At 37.4% G+C, this 23,030-nt stretch overlaps 1 protein-coding gene across 1 annotated transcript; it reads right to left on the bottom strand.

Annotated features, from left to right (window-relative positions):
* Positions 1-318: 318 nt before the first annotated feature.
* Positions 319-17,439, bottom strand: LOC115412604 (deleted in malignant brain tumors 1 protein-like). The gene is made up of 10 exons (XM_030125198.1): positions 17,308-17,439; positions 17,115-17,213; positions 13,335-13,427; positions 11,374-11,688; positions 9,365-9,679; positions 8,835-9,146; positions 7,407-7,466; positions 4,091-4,233; positions 1,353-1,453; positions 319-1,265 (listed from the first exon to the last, which is right to left on the bottom strand). The coding sequence occupies exons 1-10, from the start codon at positions 17,381-17,383 to the stop codon at positions 1,130-1,132; spliced, it is 1,650 nt and encodes a 549-aa protein (XP_029981058.1). The 5' UTR covers positions 17,384-17,439; the 3' UTR covers positions 319-1,129.
* Between the last annotated feature and the right edge of the window lie 5,591 nt (positions 17,440-23,030).

Below are 23,030 nucleotides of genomic sequence, written 5' to 3'. Positions count from 1 at the left end.
AAACCATACACGAACAAATATTCTCTTATTTTATGCAATTTGCATTTAAACTTTACACCTTCATAAGCCTTCGAATCAAACTCACCCATGAGGAAGAAACACTGCCATTTCACCATCGAACTCCATTCTTTTCATTCAGAGCTGCGCCCACTGGTGAAAACAATGCCTTTTATTTTTATCCCTTCTTTTCTAATGATGAATTTGTGTTACTTTCTTTATAGTTGATAAGAGAAATACTGCATATAGCCCATTTAAGCTGCATATAAGACACAGATATCCCATTGACTTTACAGACTGACCACATCACACTCTGCAAAGTGGTGTCCAAACATCAGTTTATTTGTTTATTTCCTTCCACCACAATCTCCAATTACGTCACAAAAGTATAACACACTTGTAGTAGTCAATCCCACCACCCAACAACCACATGTAATGTCTACACAAATGTAGTAGTACACACAATAAACCAAGAGAAATAATAATCAAAAACATGTTATCCTATTTAGATGATGCTCGGACTAGGGTTAGGTGATAACATTCAAATCATTACAATCGTGCAATAAATATAATTATCGTAATGCAGTTCCTTCTGTTTTTAGGGTTTAGTTTGTACACACTTTCTAAACTAACTACAATATCAAAAATGTTTTACTGTTGCTCAGTTTTATTCATGTCTATTTTGTTGATGAACATTGTATGATAGAAGAGTTTAGCATCAGGAATAACTGATTTTTAACATCATCTTAAAATGCACAGAAATCAGCAAAATTAGCATTAAATCATGACATCAGAGGCAATATCTGACCCTTTTATGTCCCTTCTGTCTTATTTTTACATGGTGTGGTGTTGGTGTTTTTTTGACAAATAATGTAAAACTACAAATAATAATGTGTTTCCATAAATTGTCACTCAGGACCAAAACTTTGCCATTAAGACACAGCGATGTGACATTTATAGGGATCATTATGGATATTGGATTGATAACGTTTTTCACCCAACCCTAGCTCGGAAAATAACCGATTTTTTTTTTTTTAATTTTACTACATGTGAGGAAAGGATTTCACTGAAGTTATTTGTATGGATGGGATTTGATAAGAATGAAGCGATTCTGGTTCTGTAATCGATATCTCTAATCCATTCCCATTTTCTCACAGATCCAGTACAGGCTGTTATCACAGCTCACATCAGCCCACAGGCCTGTTGAGGAATGCATGTGCACACAGTCCTCATCATGGACATGGTTCGGCTCCCCTTGACTCCAGTACCTAAATAAAACACACAGAAACACTACTGGGAAACATCCCTCTAATAATGTCTGAATTGAACCAAAGAGGGGAACTTTTCTTCCTTACTGCTGAGTTAATGGAGATCCATCCACCCATTTCCAGGTTCCTTCCTCTTCAAGGTCACTCAGACCGATCCAAGAGTTCTTGTTGAACCGTGAGATGAAGTTCTGTTGTAGATGCAATAAAAAAAAAAAAAAAGGTGTACATACAGGGGTGCTTCTATGAAACTGGGTTCATTTTGGAACCAGCTTTTTACACCCAATAATAAAAGGTAAATGTAGACATATTTCCCTCCAGGATGGACCTGATGATGACCTCAGATAAATGCAAAATAAATTATACTCTTGCTCTGAGCCATCCCATAATTAATGAATTTTTAATATAATATTGGGGCCAAAAATAGGACCCAAATATGGACAGTAAAAGCTACCTATAGGTGTCAGTGCATTAGATCTGAAAACTTGTCTGTAAATGGTCTTATATCGACTCTAAATAAAGACACTGTTAAAAGCGTCGATCCCAGTGGTTTTTCTAATCCAGACCTGCGGGTTTTTCATCAATCTCAGTCTCATCCCAGGTTTTGTACGTAACCATTCGTGTCCACTGGTGTTACATACAGAACCTGCCCAGTTAAACGCATACAAATCGTGAATGATTTTGTAACAGGGGCCATTTTTGTGAAACACTCTGCCTTGAATATTTACTTCGATTCCCAAAATGTACCTGTGAGAGAATAAAGAGATATTCAAAAAAATAGTAGAGCATAATTTTTGTGTCCTTTTGACCGTGTTACATGCGTTTTGTTTTTGTTTTTTTAAATTAAAAATAATGTAAAAATAATATAAAAATGTGTTTTATCTGAAAAATAGTTTCTGTTTTATCTCAGTACTTATTTTTAAAATAGACCCAAAGTATTTCCACACTTGCTTTATAACGTTACTCTACATCTGGTTTGAATTTTTAGCCCCATGTCCTGTTTTTAGGACCAGTTTCATAGAAGCACCCACAGGCAAAGTATGTCATTGCCATGCCACTGGTCTACAAGTAAAATGCTTCCAGAATAAAAGGAGTGAAATTTTACCACGTGTGAGTCACTGATAAAGAAAAATCAAGTTGAAAATGCTGGTTGGCTGAAGTTTCTAAGATACAGTCTGGGGTCAAAATGTGAAATTTGAGAATTAACCAGAGAATAAGTTTAACTCCAAAGGAATATTAGTGTCAGCTACCAGATCTATAGGGTGGGTGAAAAGTAACTAGGCGTTAAATATTGGTAATAAAATCCATATTCCTATAACAAATTTATTGAAACAAATGATACATGTTCTTTATTACATGGGAAAATCAAAGTAAATCTTCTTATTTCAGTGTAAACACCGGGGGCGTCAAACAGCCAGGGATGGAATGAACGACTTTCTGAAGGACGTCATGTGGGTGTTACGCTCCGGCTAGGAGACCCCAGGACATGACATGAATAAGTGGACACCTTCCCTCACTCCCAAGCCACAGAGAAACCCCCAGGATGCAGCTTTGTGCACTTAAACAGACCTATGATTTATTTACAAATCACATGAATAAATGTGATGCATAAATTAAGCATAGCTGCAGCTTTATCTTAACAAACATAAGTCAACTATCTGAGGAACCAAGGCTGACCTACAAAAGAAAGAGTAACCAAAATACAGAGTCAAACCTTCCTACTTAGGACAAAACAGGAGAAACCGAGACAAAGAATCGGGCAGCCCACCCCTACTGCTGCATCCACCAACAAATCAAACAAACAAATCCAGTCCTGTCCTACTGGACTGGACTGGACTCATCTGTGCACACATGCATTAGATAAACTGTCTGGGTTAGTTCTACTGAAGATTTTAGCCCAATAGTTTTTACTTGCACTTTTTTCTATGTCTGGTTTGCAATTGCACAATTAGCTTATTTATTTATTTATTTATTTATTTATTTATTTATTTATTCTTTTTGCTCTTTTTTTCTTTTTCTTCTGTCTCTTCTTCTCATTCTATCCTTTCTATCTTATTCTTGCTCTAGTAAAGTTAGTGTATTTTTAGAATGTATTGCATGTATTGAATGTATTTTTTGTGTTTGGATGAAGCCGTTCAATCTGAGCAGACTTTTCTATATCTGTCATGTTTAACAGTTTTCTTCCAGTATATTATGGTTTGGTAATCTAAGTGATGTTTGTTGTGTTAGTCGTTTGTCCAGGACAACAGATGGAAATTAGCTTCTCTGCTAAATCTGGTGCACACATCTTGTTCTTTGTAACTAATGCCAATACACACTGTCCTTTAATTAAACAAATAAATAAATGAATAAATAAATAAATAGACAAACGGGGCTGGGAGTTGAGGAAAGGTGACGGGGGACAGGCCCAGATCCTGTTACATACAGTTGCGAAAAAAATGATCAATTATTGGTTAATCCATTGATTTGTGTTACATTGAAATGATTCTGACTGGAAACAAGTGGCCTAGAGTTTAACAGGTTAATGTTATTTTCTGATTTGTTTCTGTTTTTGCACCAATTTCCCTCTGAATTACCATCACAGAACTCTATGGGGATGTCAGAGGGAAACAGAACCAAAGCAAAGTTCAGTTTCAGACAGAACTGCACTCCCTCTAAAGCCAAGATGAGCCACTGACTCTGAGGGAAGAAGTTAATTCCATATTTGAGATTTCTTTGATGGACATTTGTCAAAAAACATATCTTTGAGTTTTGTTTGGGGCTTGACATCAGCTGTAAGAATTCAACTAAGGCTTAATGATTCCGTTCTAGGTTTACTTTTGTAATACCTGTTCTTCTGTGCTGTTTACGATCACCAGATCTGTTCCGTTGATTCTGCAGTCTCTTCTGCCGGTTTCCCAGGATCCAGTCACACGTGAAAAGAAGTAACAGCTGCTGTTGAACAGCTGCCATCCGGCTGCACATGGGCTTTCTGTGAGTTATAATATCAAACAGGCAAAGTATACGTTTACATTTACAACACGAGTAAATAATGCAGATAGAAAAAGATGGAAAGAGTTTAAGAATGTAATTAAACTCATGTTACTATTTATTTAGATTCTATCCATAACTAAATACAGTTAAACATTATTATTTTATTCTAAACACTATTGAGGGTCAAGGAATCGGTTGCACTTAACTACTATTATTATTCTTAGCAGCTGATAATTCATGTTTACTTAAGGATGATTTTAATGTAGAACTTTTCATGTAGCGGAATATTTTACCTGTGTTTTTGTAGTATCTTCAAAGATCTGAGGACTTCTTCTACCACTTAAGCCAACTATCAATGCTATCGATGCTAAATTAAGTGGAGATCATTTGAATATAGCTCATACAAAAGTTATGAAGCAAGGCATAATTGTGGTAATTGAATAATTTTGATTTAATAATAATTAAATAATTAAATAATTTTGCTTTTTTTTTTCAATCTCAGGTATGTAGATTATTTATTGATGCTGTTATTGATCAGTTATTCCAGTCAACATTTCAAAAACAAAATGATACAAAAATCATGAAACTAATACCACTGTTACTGAAACAGGCTGTTGCCATTGATTTGCCTTCAACAAAAAGCTCTTAGAAGGGTTCATAAAGCTCATTATAATGACCACACCAACCCACTTTTTCTCCAGTCAGTAGACTTCAAATGAATAGATTTGGTGAATTACAAAACAGCACAACTCCTGTTTAGGGCATCAACAAAACGTCTTCCAGGTAATATTCAAAAATTATTGAGGACAGAGATTCTCAACATAAATTCAATCTCAGAGGTATTAATAAATGGTGCCAACCAAAGGTAAGAACTACCTTAAAATCAATGTGCATCTCAGTAAGGGGAGTAGTACTGTGGAATGGTTTAGCAGATTAAGAGTGTGCAAATATGTTTCAGTTTAAAAGAATGTTTAAAAAACAAATAATGAAGAAGGACTTGGAGGAGATACAGTGACACTGATGCTCTAAACCAGTGGTGTCAAACTCATTTTCTTCCGGGGGTCACATTCAACCTAATTTAATCTGAAGTGGGCTGAACCAGTACAATAATAGCATGATAGCCAATAAATAATGTCAACTCCATATTGTTTTAGCGCAAAAATCCAAATCCAGTTATGCCAATATTTACATTTACAAACTATCCAAACAAAAAGGATGTGAATAACCTGAACAAAATGAAATTTGTAAAGAAATATAAGTACAATTTTGTCAATATTCTGCCTCGACTTATCATTTATACATATGCATTACAGATCAGATCTACAAAGGCACAAAACATTCAGTAACAGGCAGAATATTGTTAAAATTGCACTTAATTTACTTCAGTCATTTCAGGTTATTCACATTTTTTTGTTAAAGGATAGTTTGTTAATGTAAACATTTTCATAATTTAATGTTTTTTGCACTAAATCAAAGAGAAAACAATGGTATTGTCATTATTTGTAGGTTATTATGGTATTATTTTTGAGTTTGATGCCCTAACTTGCACTTTGCAAATTCATCCCATGGGCCGGATTGGAACCTTTGAAGGGCCGGTTTTGGCCCCCGGGCCACATGTTTGACACCTGTGCTCTAAACAGTGTGGGTGCCATTAGAGGGAGTGGGTATGGGGTCAGAGTGTGTCCAGGCCTGTTTATGTTCCTGTCTTGTGAGGATGTGATATTGTAATGTTCTGTTTTGTTCTATATTGTTCTATAATGTTCTGTATTGTTCTGTGTTGGTGTAGTGAAATGTTGTGATGGGTTGTGTGGTGTGAGGGGTTGGACTTTTAAAAGCAATCCTTCTTCCATCCCCTTTTCAAACCATGTGTTGTCTAGTTGTCGTCTGTTAAGTGTATAAATGTGGTAGCAGGTTTGAAATAAACATGTGAAATGAAATTGATCCATAAACATCAGGAATCATAGATGACCAGGTAACAAACATTCAGAAAGAGTGTTGAACATCTCAGTGCAAAAACAGAGGAATACTGCAGTGAATTTTGTGAGGTGTGAGGAGAGATCTCTGCTAACCATTCAAAAGGAAGACACTTCTACACCTAAAAGTTCCTGTGTCAGTCAATTACTGCACCCATTACACACATGATAACAAAACTTAACAGTTCACACACAGGATGATGTTTAGCGTACACCAGGGACTGGTGTAGACTGGGACTGAGACTCATTTTCAGCCCTGGAGTTTCATACCTCAGACCGGCCCACTTTAGATCACGACCAATTATTATTAAAATTATGGAATTATAGCCTTACATGTTAGGTCTACACACTGTTCTACAAAGCCTTCTAATTCAGTGTATTTTCTAAAATATTTCCTATTCAGCGCAAGTAAAGATTGCTTCACAATGTGGATTTATTTCAACAGTGAGTGCACATCCACATCTCCAACATTATTATTCCTCACAATACAACAATAACAGAATCTATATTTTTGTTCTTATAAGTGTTAACATTTTTCAAACCTTTAAAATGTTTGAAATGAAATAAAAGAATGTATAAAAAATATTAAATAAAAAAATAATACAACAAAATAAATAAAGCCTGCTGCACTTTCTAATAACTCTATTATTTTGGTATCCTCTGCAACAAAAGATTTCCATCACAACTTACTTGCAGTTTGTTCCATCTTTGCTATTGAAAACTTTTGGTATAGTGATATTAGGGGTTTGATGAGGATGATAAGAAAAAAATATATGTGTATCCTGTGACTGAGGTCGAGCAAAGCAATCAAAGCTAACAACAGACTCTTCTTCATCTGTGTCATTTGTGCCTAGTGGTTCAGGGCTGTGCTGCTGAGCTGCTCCTCTGTCATCAGTAGACTCTGCTCTCCCTTTCACTCTTCCTCCAGTTTCCCTACACTCTCCTGCACCTGGATCACAATAAAAAATAATATCTACAGACATTTGGACTTACTTAACTAATTCAGATATTTACATTGGCAAAATATGCAGGCTTATTTAATATTACTTTATGCTATTGCCTTTCAGTTGTGGGCTTTGTGTATTTACTGTCTCACTTTTAATAATAAAAATAAAATAGGCCAGTATTATCGTTTGGGTATAGAAAGTGGTTTTACTGGAATTAATGCTTGTTCACACAGTCTGTTCCAACAGCTCACCTCTTCCTTCCATCCTGACAGGAACAATCCTCTCATCACTACTGGCTCCTGGCTCTGCCTCTGACATTAAATCACATTTTAAAAATGGTCAGAATTCTCAGCACAAATCTTCTATTTTCAAAGCCTTGGTGTCAGTTTCATTCATGTTGTGCTGAATCCTGGAGCATCTCAGAGCCCCTTTCATACTGAACAGGCCTACACCATACTCTGCATTGGAGCCTATTTCTTCTAATCCTCTTCCCTCTCTGAGCAGTCCTACCTGCCCACTCTGGACTTGTGGGCTCATGGCTGGTGTCTGCTGCTGGATCTGCTTTCTGACTCTGAGGAGCTACAAGACAAAGTTTCCCAGTTCTGTGGCGTCGCATCATACTATTATTTAAATTGCATAACGTTATGTTCCACGTCACAATGCCACACAATTCACTGACTCGATAATTAACTAACTTGAAAGGTGGTTTACCCGGTTTGTCGTCCTCACTAGTTGTTTCCAACCGGGAGGTAGTTTTTGTGAAAAAGTTGCAGATTTTGTCACATTTGGCTGCGTTTGCTTCCAGAGCTTTCCTCTTTTAATTCTTGCCTTCTCTGCACCACCCTTGTTCTTTCCATTAAAACAGCAAACACAGCTGACCATCCACAGCCTACAGAGCACAGATGGTATATGCTCCACAGCTACAGTACAGAGCGACTAACCGTATGTAAGGACAGATTACAGCAGGTCACGGTGCGTCTGCGTCTGCTTGCTAGTACAGGGGGTGGGGCCCAGGAACACGCGATGAACCCAGTGCTATGACTGAACCACCCCACCCCCCCCGGCCAAAAAAACACAACAAAATTCATTTATATTTAAAGTGAACTCCGGCCCTCGCAGCCTAAATATTTTACCAGCCCACCGGGAATTGTCCCGGTCCTCCCGATTACCCAGTCCGGGCCTGGCGTACACAATGACATTGTAAGATGAGAATTACCTGTTCTTGATACAAAGAACAATCACATTCCAGCACATACAAACATAACCTGCTGCACACTTTTAATACTCCTCAGCCAAATATAGTGTCAGATTGTGTTGACAGTTCCTGCCTTATAGGCCCTATAGGTCACCTATTTTCAGAGGCTTCTGCTCTATACTAACATCCATCCACAGTCTAGATTTGGTGCGGATATCTCAAAGCATTCTTCAGATAATGCGATTACATTGTTGAATGGACAAACAGACAGACAACAAAACGATCCCAATACCCCTCTGGCCAGAGTTGACCGAGGCATAAAAACCATAACAGATTAGGCCATTTATGTAAGACTACCCAGTAATAAGAACACAACTGGCACACAGTCATTTTTCTATCAAGATGGGAAAACAATGCTGAAAAAGTAAACCTAATTCTCCACATCAAACATGTTTTCCCCTAATTTCTGGTGATTTGTGTTTACCTTCACAGACGACACCTGCATCCTCTTCATAACAGTTGTCAATTCCAAACCCTTGGTGTTGACACTCCATGAGGTTTGACTCTGTACCTGTGCACATGACGTTATCTAACCAAATCACACCTGAACCCTGTCCAAAATGTGCATGTCTTGGAGCCGACAGGGCCCTGCCACAGCCCAGCTGTCGACACACCACCTCAGCATCAGACAGGTCCCAGTTATAGCCACACACCGTTCCCCACTGTCCACTGTGGAAAACCTCCACTCTGCCGGAGCAGCGGGTGGTGGAGCCTACCAGCCTCACTGTTGAACCTCCTAACAGTAAAACATGAACCACAGATAATGTTAATGGAAGATACAGATGGAAGATGGACTTGATGAAGACTATGGTGTAATTTAAAAAGTCATTCAACACTAAACATAAATGCTAAACCAATTGTTGATAGAAAAATTTGGTGTGAAAAACAGTTTAGGATTTTGTCACTGAAGACAGGAGACATGATGTTATTTTCTCATTATACACATGATTTTACCTTCACACACGACACCTGCATCGTCCTGATGTACACAGTAGTCAATTCCAAACCCTTGGTGTTGACACTCCATGAGGTTTGACTCTGTACCTGTGCACATGACGTTATCTAACCAAATCACACCTGAACCCTGTCCAAAATGTCCATATCTTGGAGCCCACAGGGCCCTGCCACAGTCCAGTTGTCGACACACCACCTCAGCATCAGACAGGTCCCAGTCATAGTCACACACCGTCCCCCACTGTCCACTGTGGAAAACCTCCACTCTGCCGGAGCAGCGGGTGGTGGAGTTGACCAGCCTCACCGTTGAACGACCTAACAGTAAAACATGAACCACACATAATGTTAATGGAAGATACAGATGGAAGATGGACTGTGATGTCCATTAATAAAGCAAGAACCATGAGTTCAACCAGATGTTTCACTCTAAATGGACACTCCAGTCTCTGTGATGGAAGTTGTCATCTGTCGAAGGTCCTCCAAGGTACCGTAGAGTTTGTGTTTTAGAGTGGTCTCCTCTGTCCCCAGTTTTGGCCTTAGGTCATGATATTTGGGACAGTGTCTGACTGCCAGTCTGGCATGGGTGCTGGTCCGTCTGGCCAATCTTAAATTTGTTGCATTGGTGATGATTGAGCGTGTTGTGAACAGTACGCAGTTGGAAGATAATTACCTGCTCAGGTCGTGTCAGCAGGTATTATGGGTCGTGTTAGTTTTCTTGATGGTGCTGAAAATTCCACTTGTTGTGTTGCTTAGTATTGATGATTGTTTTTGCTTCCTGAAAAGAAGTTCCTGTATGGGTGTTGACCTTAGGGCTCCAGTCATAAGTTGGGCAGCTTGGTTCCGTACTTTGCTTATTTTTTCAAGGTTGGATTTAGCTGCAGTACCCCATGAGGTGATCCCATATTCTAATATTGGTTGTACTCTTCCCTTGTCGACTTTCTTTAGAATTCCTGCATCTGCACCCCTGTTGGTACTGGCTAGTTTTTTCATAAATGCCAGGCACCTCTTGGCCCTTGTTTCAGCCTTTGCTGTCTGTGGTTTCCAGGTCAGTCTTTTATCGAAGATCACTCCTAAATAAGAGGGACTGTCCTCTTCTGGTATGGACTCTCCGTTAATTGTCAGTTTTACCTTCTTTGTCTTTGGGGACAAACTAAAAATGGTATTAGTGGTCTTCTTTGCACTGGTTTTCACCAGCCATTTTATTTATTTATTTTTTTTGTCTATTCTTCCAGGGAGAATGGAGCGATTGAGAAGAAGATATTAAATCTTGAGTTATGGCTGAAACTAGCTTTTGTCAGGTAACTGTGATTGCAAGTGAATATTTTTTCCAAATGTTTGACACAATATTACATTTGTAACAGTCAAGATGATGTCGGACCTTTTGGATATAAAATGTCATCACACATTCATATTGTATTGGAATTTCTATGCATGAAATTGTCTTTACATTTGTTATTTAAATTCTTGAGTTAGGGCCAAAACTATTGGTCACCAAATTCCAAACCATTCATGCTTGAATCTAAATGAACATTTGTGTCAAAATATGGGACATTCAGTTAAGCCTGCCTCGACATATCTCACATTAAACATACTGGGGACCATCTGATGGACAGACCTTCTCACAGATCCCGTTTACACATGGTATTAAAATCCAGTCTGTATCCAGATCACAAAAGTGCAAGTTAATGAAGGTGTAAAAATGTGATGATCAGATATTGATTAGATCTGTGTGGACCTCATCTAGAGGCAGTCTGGTTCTTCTTGAATAGAAATTGATTTTAGGAAGGCATAAATGGAGTCCATACAGGACATCCATACCATGACTTTTTCCCTCTGACCTTTGACCTCTAACCTGAGAATAACACTGACAACTTGGGTACATCACAGGTTTGCTAACCTGATGTCATTTAACACTTTTCTATTTTTCTAAAATGAAATGATGTATTTTTTTTACAGTAGACACAATGTCATGCCTCAATTATTTTTTCCATTTGTACACATGTGTTTACCTTCACAGACGACACCTGCATCCTCATGATGTCCACAGTAGGGAGTTCCAAACCCTTGGTGTTGACACTCCATGAGGTTTGACTCTGTACCTGTGCACATGACGTTATCTAACCAAATCACACCTGAACCCTGTCCAAAATGTGCATATCCTGGAGCCCACAGGGCCCTGCCACAGCCCAGCTGTCGACACACCACCTCAGCATCAGACAGGTCCCAGTTATAGCCACACACCGTTCCCCACTGTCCACTGTGGAAAACCTCCACTCTGCCGGAGCAGTGGGTGGAGGAGTTGACCAGCCTCACTGTTGAACCTCCTAACAGTAAAACATGAACCACAGATAATGTTAATGGAAGATACAGATGGAAGATGGAGTTGATGAAGACTATGGTGTAATTTAAAAAGTCATACAACACTAAACATAAATACTAAAAGGATTTGAAATGGAAAAAAGTTGGAGTAACAGACATTGTTTAAGTTTTTGTCACTGAAGACAGGAGACATGATGTTATTTTCTCATTATACACATGAAAAATCTAAATTTTACCAAGTGCATTTTTGTCATTTCTAGTTCAAATATCTCATCACACTTAAAATAAGACAGAATCACGTGAAGAGTAACTTTTCAGTGAGACAGAAGAACTTATTTTTAGTCAATACATCTTGAAAATCTTATTTCAAGGAATTTTACAGGATAATTTTTTTTGCTCCATTGACAAATCTTTTTTGCTTGAGTTAAGCAAAAAAAAATAAAAAATCTCGAATTAAGCAAAAAAAGAATCTGCCAATGGAACAAGTAAAAATTATCTTGGTAAGATTTCTTGAAATGAGATTTTCAAGAACTGTTGTCTAAAAATAAGTTCTAATATCTCACTGAAAAGTTACTCTTTAGGTGATTATGTCTTATTTTAAGTGTGATGAGATATTTTGACAAGAAATAAGAAAAATACACCTCGTAAAATTTGGATTTTTTCCAGTATGGTCTAATGATTTCAAACAAGCACTATTAATTTAATGCTTAATGCTCAGTGTAGTAATATAGTACTACATATTATAAGGAGTGTCCATATTTCCATTACATAAGAAAATATATATCCAATAATGTCAAAAATGTAAAAATAACCCAGCGATAATAAATATACTTTGTTTTATATTCCATTGTTCACAGTGTGAACCCAACATGTTCCACTTATACTGTACATCCATTCCTTGCATTCAAACTGTGACACATTCAAGAAAAAGTTTGTGCAACGTAGAACGAGACTGAGTTACAATAATTAGAAATAATAATAATAATAATAATTAATTGAAATAGATGATCGTAATGATTTGGTTCCAAAGCAGCATCCAGGACAGGTCCAGTTGATTTGATGTGTTTAGTTTTTTTCAGCAAAAGCAGCAAAAATATACATTCAGAGAATAAGTGTCAATTTTACTTGACATGTTTAGTTCAAATGAAGTCTCAGCTGATCAGTTTAGTGTGGTAGTGGGTGACCGACATGCATTTGACTGTGTGTTGTGTGGGTTTGTACCTCCGCCATGGAGGTTATGTTTTTGCCAGGGTTTGTTTGTTTGTTTGTTTGTCTGTCCATTAGTGTGCAACATAACTCAAAAAGTTATGGACAGATTTTGATGAAATTTTCAAGGTTTGTTGGAAATGGGATAAGGAAGAAATGATTAACTTTTGGGGGTGATCGGGGGTGGGGGGGCCCACGGGGGGGCCCACTGATCAGCCTTGGCGGAGGTTTGCGCTCTCCGAGTGCTTCTAGTTTGTTTATTTGTTAGCAAGATAACTCAAAAAGTTATGGACGGATTTTCATGAAATTTACAGGAAATGTTGATACTGGCACAAGGAACCAATGATTAAATTTTGGTGGTGATCGGGGGGGCAGATCTGCCTTGGCGGAGGTCTGCGCTCTGTGAGTGCTTTTCTAGTTTACAGCTGTTTAGGGTTGGACTCACCCGTACAAAGCTCGTGAAGTACGCCAGTCGTTTCGATGAGTGTTTTGCAAACCCGGTCTCTCTCCTCAGTCAATTTAGAGAACTGTCCGGCAGCTGAGACAGAAATAAATACACCTGTGCATTGTATTTACCTTTGATTTTTCCCCCAGTAACTAAAAAATATTCACAAACTCAGAATTTACATTCTGCCACTTATCTTAAGAATAATTACAACCTAGACATGATGGATGGATGGATGGATGGATGGATGAGTAGGATAGATAGATAGATAGATAGATAGATAGATAGATAGATAGATAGATAGATAGATAGATAGATAGATAGATAGATAGAGAGAGAGAGAGAGAGAGAGAGAGAGAGAGAGAGAGAGAGAGAGAGAGAGAGAGAGAGAGGGAGGGAGGGACAGACAGATAGACAGACGTGCACACACACATAAATACATTAATAAGAATATAAATACACATTATAAGAAGGATAAAAATATAAAAACACATCACAAATACTGCTTCTTAGACTAGTCCCGAAGGACAAAGAAGTCAAAACAATAATAGTCAAAAAAAGGTCCTTTTGTATTTAATAGTTTTGATAGAACAATCTTTGAATTTGCTCTGAGCTTTTATAAACATCAACTTGTTCAGTAAATAGAGTTAAATACCTCATTTTGGCTGAAAAAATGCAAAATGCACAAGATAATATAATAAAAGGTGGTGAGTGACTTTGGAAACATTGAATGGACAGAAAACTTTATTTGGAAGTCATCACAAAAATGGTAGTAGGTCTTAACCCTTATGCCCTCCTCAAATTCACTACCCTCTTGTTACCTTCATGGCAAAAATGCACACACAAAAAAAAAAAACTAGTATAAAATAATCATACGTCAATATATTTTTTTAATTAAATCTTTTAAACAACTTCAGCCCTGCTCACAACTACCAAACATTCAACATTTTTTGCCGGCTTTAAACCTTTAAATGCAAGTTTAACTATTTGAATTCTGAATGATTTATTATTTTAAAAACAAAACAAAACACATGCAAAAAATCCAATATTTTCCATATAATAAATAGTAGGAGGATGGAACATTGGATGTAATCAGAACATTGGATGTGTCAAAGATTAGGAACAAAATTGATTTGATTGCATGAGTATTTTTTCTGTAGTGTCAGATAATCCCCCTGGTTATCCACACAGACAAAAAGGCCCCATTGACTTCCATTATAAGCACATTTATTAATCTCATTGCCATTACACTATATAAGTGTACATTCTCTAATGTCAACATTTTATTTTGAAGAAAACTAGTGATATGTAAAAATACCTGAGGAGGACCGAAGGGTTAAAGGTTAAAAGAACAGCCAAGATCTGACAGGCATTAATGTGTTTCTGGAACTGTTACACTGGAGAACAGCAGAAAATAAAATAGTATATATGTAATAAAGCAGTCTGATCATCATATTGAAGTACTGAACATACAACACAAACACGAACATGATCCATCCAATATGTGACTGAAGACGGTTTCAGCTCCAGTCACACTGTTTGGGGTTACTCCACTGCAAAAATCTAAATTTTACCAAGTGTATTTTTCTCATTTCTAGTTCAAATATCTCATCACACTTAAAATAAGACAGAATCACCTAAAGAGGAACTTTTCAGTGAGATAGAAGAACTTGTTTTAGACAAAAGATCTGGAAAATCTTATTTCAAGAAATCTTACCAAGATAATTTTCATTTGTTCCATTGGCAGATTTTTTTTTTTTTTTTTTTTTTGGTTGAATTAAGCAAAAAATAAAAAATAAAAATAAATCTTGAATTAAGCAAAAAAAAATCTGCCAATGGAACAAGAGAACATTTGATTATGTCTTATTTTAAGTGTGATGAGATATTTGAACTAGAAATGAGAAAAATACACTTGGTAAAATTTAGATTTTTGCAGTGGAGATCCTTTTACAGTTTTACCATCTCATTTCTGTTCAGGAAAACTATGCATTTCTAAATCTTTAGATTCTAAATATTACAAACTACAAGACTGAGATTAAACTTCTCCTTCTTAAGTTTAATAAACTCTTAGATTCACTGGAAAATGCATTGTTATATATGCAAAACAGACTTTTCTCCCTTCAAGAGTATGATGCTTTCCTGTAGATTAAACCGGCTACAGTTTATAAAGTCATTAAAATGAGTTTTGAATATGGACTGTTTACTGCACCGTGACTACATCAAACACATTTTGCTGATGATACTTTGATAATTTTGCAGAATGTAGAGCTTTTTCAGTGCAGGATTAAATAAAAGATGTGCTTGTTGCTGCAGATACTGAATTTATGTTGATTAGATTAACCCTTAGTGTGGTAGTCAAGACTAACTAGACCAAGACCAAGACACTACTGAGACCAAAGGGTATCCAGACCAAGACCAAGACTATGAGGCGAGACCAGCACCAAGCCTTATTGAGGCCGAGACCGAAAACAGACTAGAGTTGGAATCGATACGACATGATTACTCAAATCAATTGTAGAGCAAAAGGCACTGCTGTAAAGTGTCATGACAATTTAAATCAAATTCATATTATCTTTTCTATTATATTGTCCTTATGTCTTGAAGAGGGTGTGTAATAAATAGTGATACTATTCTGTGATGATGTGGTTTTTGTACAAATCCCATCGAGACCAAAGAGAGTCAAGACCAAGACAAGACCGAGACCACAAAAAATTGGTCTTCAGACCAAGAGCGGTCTGGAGAACTACATCACTATTAATCCTAACAGATCTACAACTTTTTTTTGTCTATTTAGCTTTTCCTAAGTGATTTACAGCCATTTATTATAATGTTATCCTCTGCATTTAATTTTTTTTTACTGACAACCAGGTAATTTCTTATATTTCATTCACTGATCATATAGATGTTCTTAAAAGCTCAGAGTAAATTCAAAGGTTATTATATCAAAACAGAGAAAGAGACTTTTTCAGTCAAATATTTCCTTAACTGAACGTCCAAATGGGTGATATCTGATGGCTACAAACTGTATTTTACACCAATTATTTACATGTATTGATAGGATTAGTGCAGTGGTTTCCAACCTTTTTTGCTCGTGACCCCATTTTAACATCACAAATTTCTGGCGACCCCAGACATTCAAAACAAAGACTTTTTTTTGTTGCTAAATGAATTTGTTTTTAATCATTTAATAGTTTGCTATACTATGCTGTAAGTAAACATTAATTTTAGTGGACATTTAGTCTATATAATGTCTATTATTATGGACAGAGGCAGTAAATCCAGGTGTAGATTACTGCACAAAGGGAGGATTTTATTTTCCTTGGTCAGGATATGTACAGTCAGTCCAGCTGTGATTTACAAGGAGGACAATTAATACTGAACAAACAAGAACTCAAACTATGAATTATGAAAGAGCTGCAGCATCTGAAACTGACCACAAAGAACATTTGACAGATAAACAGAACCACAGTGCTGCAGTTTCAGCTTCACAGTTGGTCATGTGTGTTATGGATTGGGATTGTCTCTGTCAACTCACCATGTATTTTTTATCAGTAATTTTTTTTTTTTTTTAATCTATTTCTATAAATTTCAGGCAACCCCATTTGAATTCCAGGTGACCCCACGTGGGGTCCCGACCCCAAGGTTGAAAAACACAGGATTAGTGGATCAACAGGTATTAAACAGTTTACATCAGTAGATGTTCAAGTTTTTGAGGCTTAAATATAATACGTCATCAGGCCTAAAATAATAAGAATTGTGCAGTGTCTGATCCAGACTCACAATGGACCCCAAGGACAATGAGTCCAACCAACAGGAAACCACAGAAGAACCCCAGAAAGACAACAGCTCCATGTAACCATCTGTTTGAGACCTGAGGAGCTGAGGACAGGAAACAGACCAGAGAATAAAACAACAGTAACACTGAGACCAGTCTGGAAAAACACATTTATAAACCCGGGGTCTATTCTCTCACCTATGAGATTTTCTGAAGATCTTGAGCTGGAGGCTTTGACAGCTTCAGCGTTTTCATAGACTTCCTCCATCTCCATGTTAGTGGTTTCATTAAGGTCCTCAGCTCTGCAGGATCATCAGAGTTCTGTGTAAATGACCAAACTCTTACAGGTTTCAGATATTTATTATCCTAACGACATGTGACGTGGTGCTAAAAATACTGAATAACAATTGTTGCATTACTGTGGCGGAAGGTGGATGTTTTGCATCCTTGTTTGCATGTACTGCTTGAGGTTAAACAATTTGAATTGAAAGAAAATGTCATAGGAAACATATTTGTACACTTTGACTGATGCATTTTAGCCCCTTTCTGCCTAAATTCATTTACAATTAAAGAAAAAAAATGTGTTGTTGCTGTGACACAGATCCTAAATTAAGTGGAGGTTGTCAGTTTGAATATAGCAGCTACAGTAACTGTTGACACAAACTAGTGACATTAGACATAATTGGCATAATTGTTATAGAAGTAATTAAACAAATTTTCCAGTCTCAGGTTTGTAGAATATTTTATTGATGCTATTATTGATCAGTTCAGTACATTTTATCTAATTTTATTCCAGTCAACAATTCAAACAAAACAAAAACAATCCAAAAATCAATAGAATGTGAAATTAATAACATTGTACAGAAACAGGTTGTTTAAATTAATCAATAAATGTCAGGGACCATAGATAACGAGGTAACATGAATATTCAACCACAGTTCATTAAAAAACCAGTGGAGTATTGGAGTGAACTGGGAACAGTCGTCGACAAGATGTGTTTTTGTAAAGTGTAAACGCCATGTCATTCTAACTAGCAACATTGCACCTGTGGTGCCATTGTACAATAGCGCCCTCCCGTGGTGAAACAGTGGCATTGCACCCGTACGCCCTCCCGTGGTGCAACATCGGGACACGCGTCGGACACAGAAACGTCCATTATAGTAGGATTCGACCCATATGAAAGGTTCTATATGCCCATGTTTGTAACTGACTCAGCTCTCGCACACTGGGGCAGCGTTGGGGGGGGGTGTTAGCAGGGGGCCCATAGAGCAGTGGGGGGGTCCAATGGATACAGGTTAGAAGTTGTGAAAATTTTGTGTAAGATTCACTGAATAATAGAGGAATAGAGGTCAGGAGTCGGACGCTGAAAGCATGTGAAGTTTCACTTTCCTTCCACGCCAGCGTAAGTTACAGTATGTTTAGATGGGACCCCTGCGTATATACCTCCTGCCCCTACCCCACGTACATTCCACCCCCCCCATGCCCGCTCTGACAGATCGACAACATACTGAATTTTATGAAGGGACCACAGCGTTTACCTGTCATGGGACCTACAATTCATAGCGGCGCCCCAGCTTGCACATATCCACGATAACAACCCAGCACCATTTTCAAAAAGTTTCAACTACTAGTAATAAGTCATAGCTTAGGAATGGTTAAGGAGAACTCTGGAAAACCCTTCTGCTCTTCTACAGCAGCCACAGAACAATGCTAGGTAATGTAAGCTTAGAAATATAGTAAGATAACAGCAAGACAAACTTGGCTAACAGCAGAGTCCAACATCACATGAGCACATGAACACAAGTCTTATACTGTATATTGAACCTTTAAGTGAAGTTGGAACAGTTTTTACCCTTTGGCTGAGGGGTGTTGTCAATGTTTTGTCGTCTGTCCGTCTGTTTGTTTGTCTGTCCATTCAAAGACATAATTGCATTATCTAAAGAATGCATTGCAATATCTGCACCAAATTTATACTGTAGATGCATCTTGGCATGGAGCAGAAGAATATTGAAAATAGGTGACCTTGACCTACTTTTTGAAGGTCAAACAGCCTTGTGCAGTTATAATATACTAGTATTTTAGAGTACTTAGAGTACTTTCACATAAAAATGTGTATGAAATAAGTTTTACACAGAGACAGTCTAGTCTAAATTATAGGGCAGTAACTTTCAACAGAATCTTACACTATATTCGGCCGAGGGGGAATAAAACTTACACACGTTATGTTATTTTAACACTGATTCACTTGCTTTAGGCTTTGTATTTATTGACAAAGATGGCAAAAGCGCTCATTCTTTTTTCCTGTCCAAGTCCAGATTAATGTATCAAAAAAGGTACAGGCTCAAAAATGTACACAAAGTATTAACATAAGGACATTTCTAACACACATTTGCATTCAAGGTGTCAACTAACCTTGTATCATATTAATATAAAACAATTCAAGGAGACAAAATATAAGAAAACTAATAAAATTTGGCTTTGCTCCATTCTTCAAATCAGCTGCAAATGGAAAAGAAGAAAAAGATGTTAAATATGATGATGCCTGCTTTTCACAGTCCAGTCACCTGTTCTCAGTGGATTTCTGTTGCTGCAAAACATGAAAAGAAATGAGAAATTATTCTGATTCAGGCAAAAAGGTTGTTCACTATTTACTGTTTCAGCCTTGCTACACAAAAGTGTTCATTTTAACATTGAAGTGTATATGTTTAAAGGCAAAATGGTGTAACATCCCAAGTAGATTATTCTTGTTTATAATTGGTTTATGAGTCATGAAGAAGCTTTTTCTTAATTTAGTTCTTCCCTGTTGAGAAAATCTGATCAATTCTGGCCCCAAAAATCCAAGATAATGACAGTCAAATGGAAGCAAGACAACAATGGATGATGTCTCTGTGGATATGTTCACTGCTTTTATACACTCTATTCTTTTCTATTTTACAATATGGTGGATAAAGAAAAGCCAAGATTCAAGATAAAAGAACTGTAAGTCCAGAAGACAAGATGGATCAGCAATAGGGTTACAGTTGGATTCTAGTGGCAGATGCATGTCATGGTCTTTCATGATGTTTTGGTCACACTCTCTATATAATAATAATAATAATAATAATAATAATAATAATAATAATAATAATAATAATAATAATAATAATTAAAGCCGCAAGCGGCATCTAAAGGCCCTCGCCAAGGGCACGTCCAGTAGAAGTATGGCCATCGTTCAGCAGGTGGCGCTCTAGCACCAAATTTCAATGTCTTCTGATGAATGGCTGTAGGCCTGGGAGATTGATAATTGACTCAAATTTGAGACAAATCAGTGTTCGTATGTCCGAACTGAACAAATTTTTGTATAAATAAATCTGTAGGGGGCGTTATGGAGCCAAAATTCAATTTGTTCCACTGAATGGGTGTAGGCCTGCAAGATGTACCACTGAGTCAAATTTGAGCCAAATTGGTATTTGTATGTCTGAAGTAAAGTAATTTTCGTAAAGGTAAAATTGTAGGGGGTGCTATAGCGCCAAATTACAATTTTTTCTGATATATGGGTGTAGGCCTGAGAGATCGACATCTGAGTCAAATTTGAGCCAAATTGGTGTTCGTATGTCCAAACTGAAGCAATGTTACTAAAAAAATTTTTTTTAAAACTTGTAGGGGGCGCTGTATTGCGAAATTTCAGTTTCTTTTGACAGATAGGTGTAGGCCTGGGAGACAGATGTCTGAGTCAAATGTGAGCCAAATTGGTGTTCGTATCTCCGAACTGAGATACAGTTGTTGTATACTGAGATACAGTATACAATAATAACATTTTTTTTAAATGTACACTTGTAGGAGGCGCTATAGTGCGAAATTTCAATTTTTTTTATAAAATGGGTGTAGGCCTTGGAGATGGACGTCTGAGTCAAATTTGAGCCAAATCGGTGTTTGTATGTCTGAGCTGAAGCAATTTTTGTAATGGTAAATTCGCAAAGAAACTTTGCAAAGTTTGCGACGTCGTCACACAAAAACGGTGACACCAATCCAAAAAATAACTTTTGATGCCCCACTGCTCTAGATACTGATTCTGATGAATGGGCGTAGGCCTGGGAGATTGACAATAGATTCAAATTTGAGACAAATCAGTGTTCGTATGTCCAAACTAGAGAAATTGTTGTATAAGTAAATCTGTAGGGGGCGCTATGCAGCTAAAATTAAATTTCTTCCATTGAATGGTTGTAGGCCTGTGAGATGTACCACTGAGTGAAATTTGAGCCAAATCGGTGTTCATATGTCTGAATTAATGCAATTTTCATGAAGGTAAATTTGTAGGGGGCGCTACTGAGCGACATGGCAATTTCTTCTGATAAATGGGTGTAGGCCTGGGAGATTGACAACTGATTCAAATTTGAGCCAAATTGGTGTTCGTATATCTGAAGTGAAGTAATTTTCGTAAAGGTAAATTTGTAGGGGGCGCTATGGCACCAAATTTAAAATTTTTCTGATAAATGGGTGTAGGCCTGGGAGATAGACATCTGAGTCAAATCTGAGCCAAATCAGTGTTCGTATGTCCGAACTGAAGCAATTTTAATAAAAAAATATAAAAAATTTTTGTAGGGGGCGCTGTAGTGCAAAATTTCAGTTTCTTTTGACAAATAGGTGTAGGCCTGGGAGACAGATGTCTGAGTCAAATTTCAGCCAAATCAGTGTTCGTATGTCTGAACTGATGTCATTTTTGTAAATGTACATTTGGAGGGGGCGCTATAGTGCGAAATTTCAATTTCTTTTAATAAATGGGTGTAGGCCTGGGAGATGGACGTCTGAGTCAAATTTCAGCCAAATCGGTGTTTGTATGTCTGAGCTGAAGCAATTTTTGTGATGGTAAATTTTCGAAAAAACTTCGCAAAGTTTGCAACCTTGTCGCACAAAAACGGTGACACCGATTCAAAAAATTCGGCTAACTTTTGATGCCTCACTGGTCTAGATACTGCACACCGATTTTGAGCTCATTTGGCCAAACGGCTTAGTAGGAGATAGTTAAAATACAACGTCAGCGAAAACGCTGACTCAGCATTTTGGAAATTTCAATCCAATATGGCCGACTAAGGGTGGGTTTAGGGGCGTGGCCATAATAATATTTTTTGTTTGTCTCCTCATGATGAATCTGTGTACCGATTTTTGTGGCTCTATGACAAACTTTATGTTGGACGTGCTTCCATTGGCGCAATGCATTTTCACTTTTCAAGGGGGCGCTGCAGCAACATTTCTTTACCGACATCTACAAAACCTATATGTAAATTCAATTTCTCGCACTCCTGAATTTTTGGCAAAATTTGGTGAGTTTTCATAAATGTTCAGGGGGTCAAAATTGAGCTCAAAGAGCAGGAGAAGAAAAATACATTTTAAAAAAATTTAAGCCGCAAGCGACATCTAAAGGCCCTCACCAAGGGCACGTCCAGTGGAAGTATGCCCATCGTTCAGCAGGTGGTGCTCTAGCACCAAATTTCAGTGTCTTCCTATGAATGGGTGTCGGCCTGGGAGATTGACAACTGATTCAAATTTGAGGGAAATCATTGCTCGTATGTCCGAAGTAAGGAAATTTTTGTATAAGTAAATCTGTAGGGGGCGCTATGCAGCTAAAATTAAATTTCTTCAATTGAATGGGTGTAGGCCTGCACGATGTACCACTGAGTCAAATTTGAGCCAAATCGGTGGTCGTATGTCCGAAGTAATGCAATTTTCGTGAAGGTAGATTTGTAGGGGGCGCTAATTAGCGAAATAGAAATTTCTTTTGATAAATGGGTGTAAGCCTGGGAGATTAACAAATGATTCAAATTTGAGCCAAATTAGTGTTCGTATGTCTGAAGTGAAGTAATTTTCGTAAAGGTAAAATTGTAGGGGGCGCAATGGCACCGAATTTCAAATTTTTCTGATAAATGGGTGTAGGCCTGAGAGAT

The sequence above is a fragment of the Sphaeramia orbicularis genome, chromosome 21 (assembly GCF_902148855.1).
Source record: "Sphaeramia orbicularis chromosome 21, fSphaOr1.1, whole genome shotgun sequence".
Lineage (NCBI taxonomy): Eukaryota > Metazoa > Chordata > Actinopteri > Kurtiformes > Apogonidae > Sphaeramia > Sphaeramia orbicularis.
This window is presented reverse-complemented; position numbering and strand designations above follow the sequence as displayed.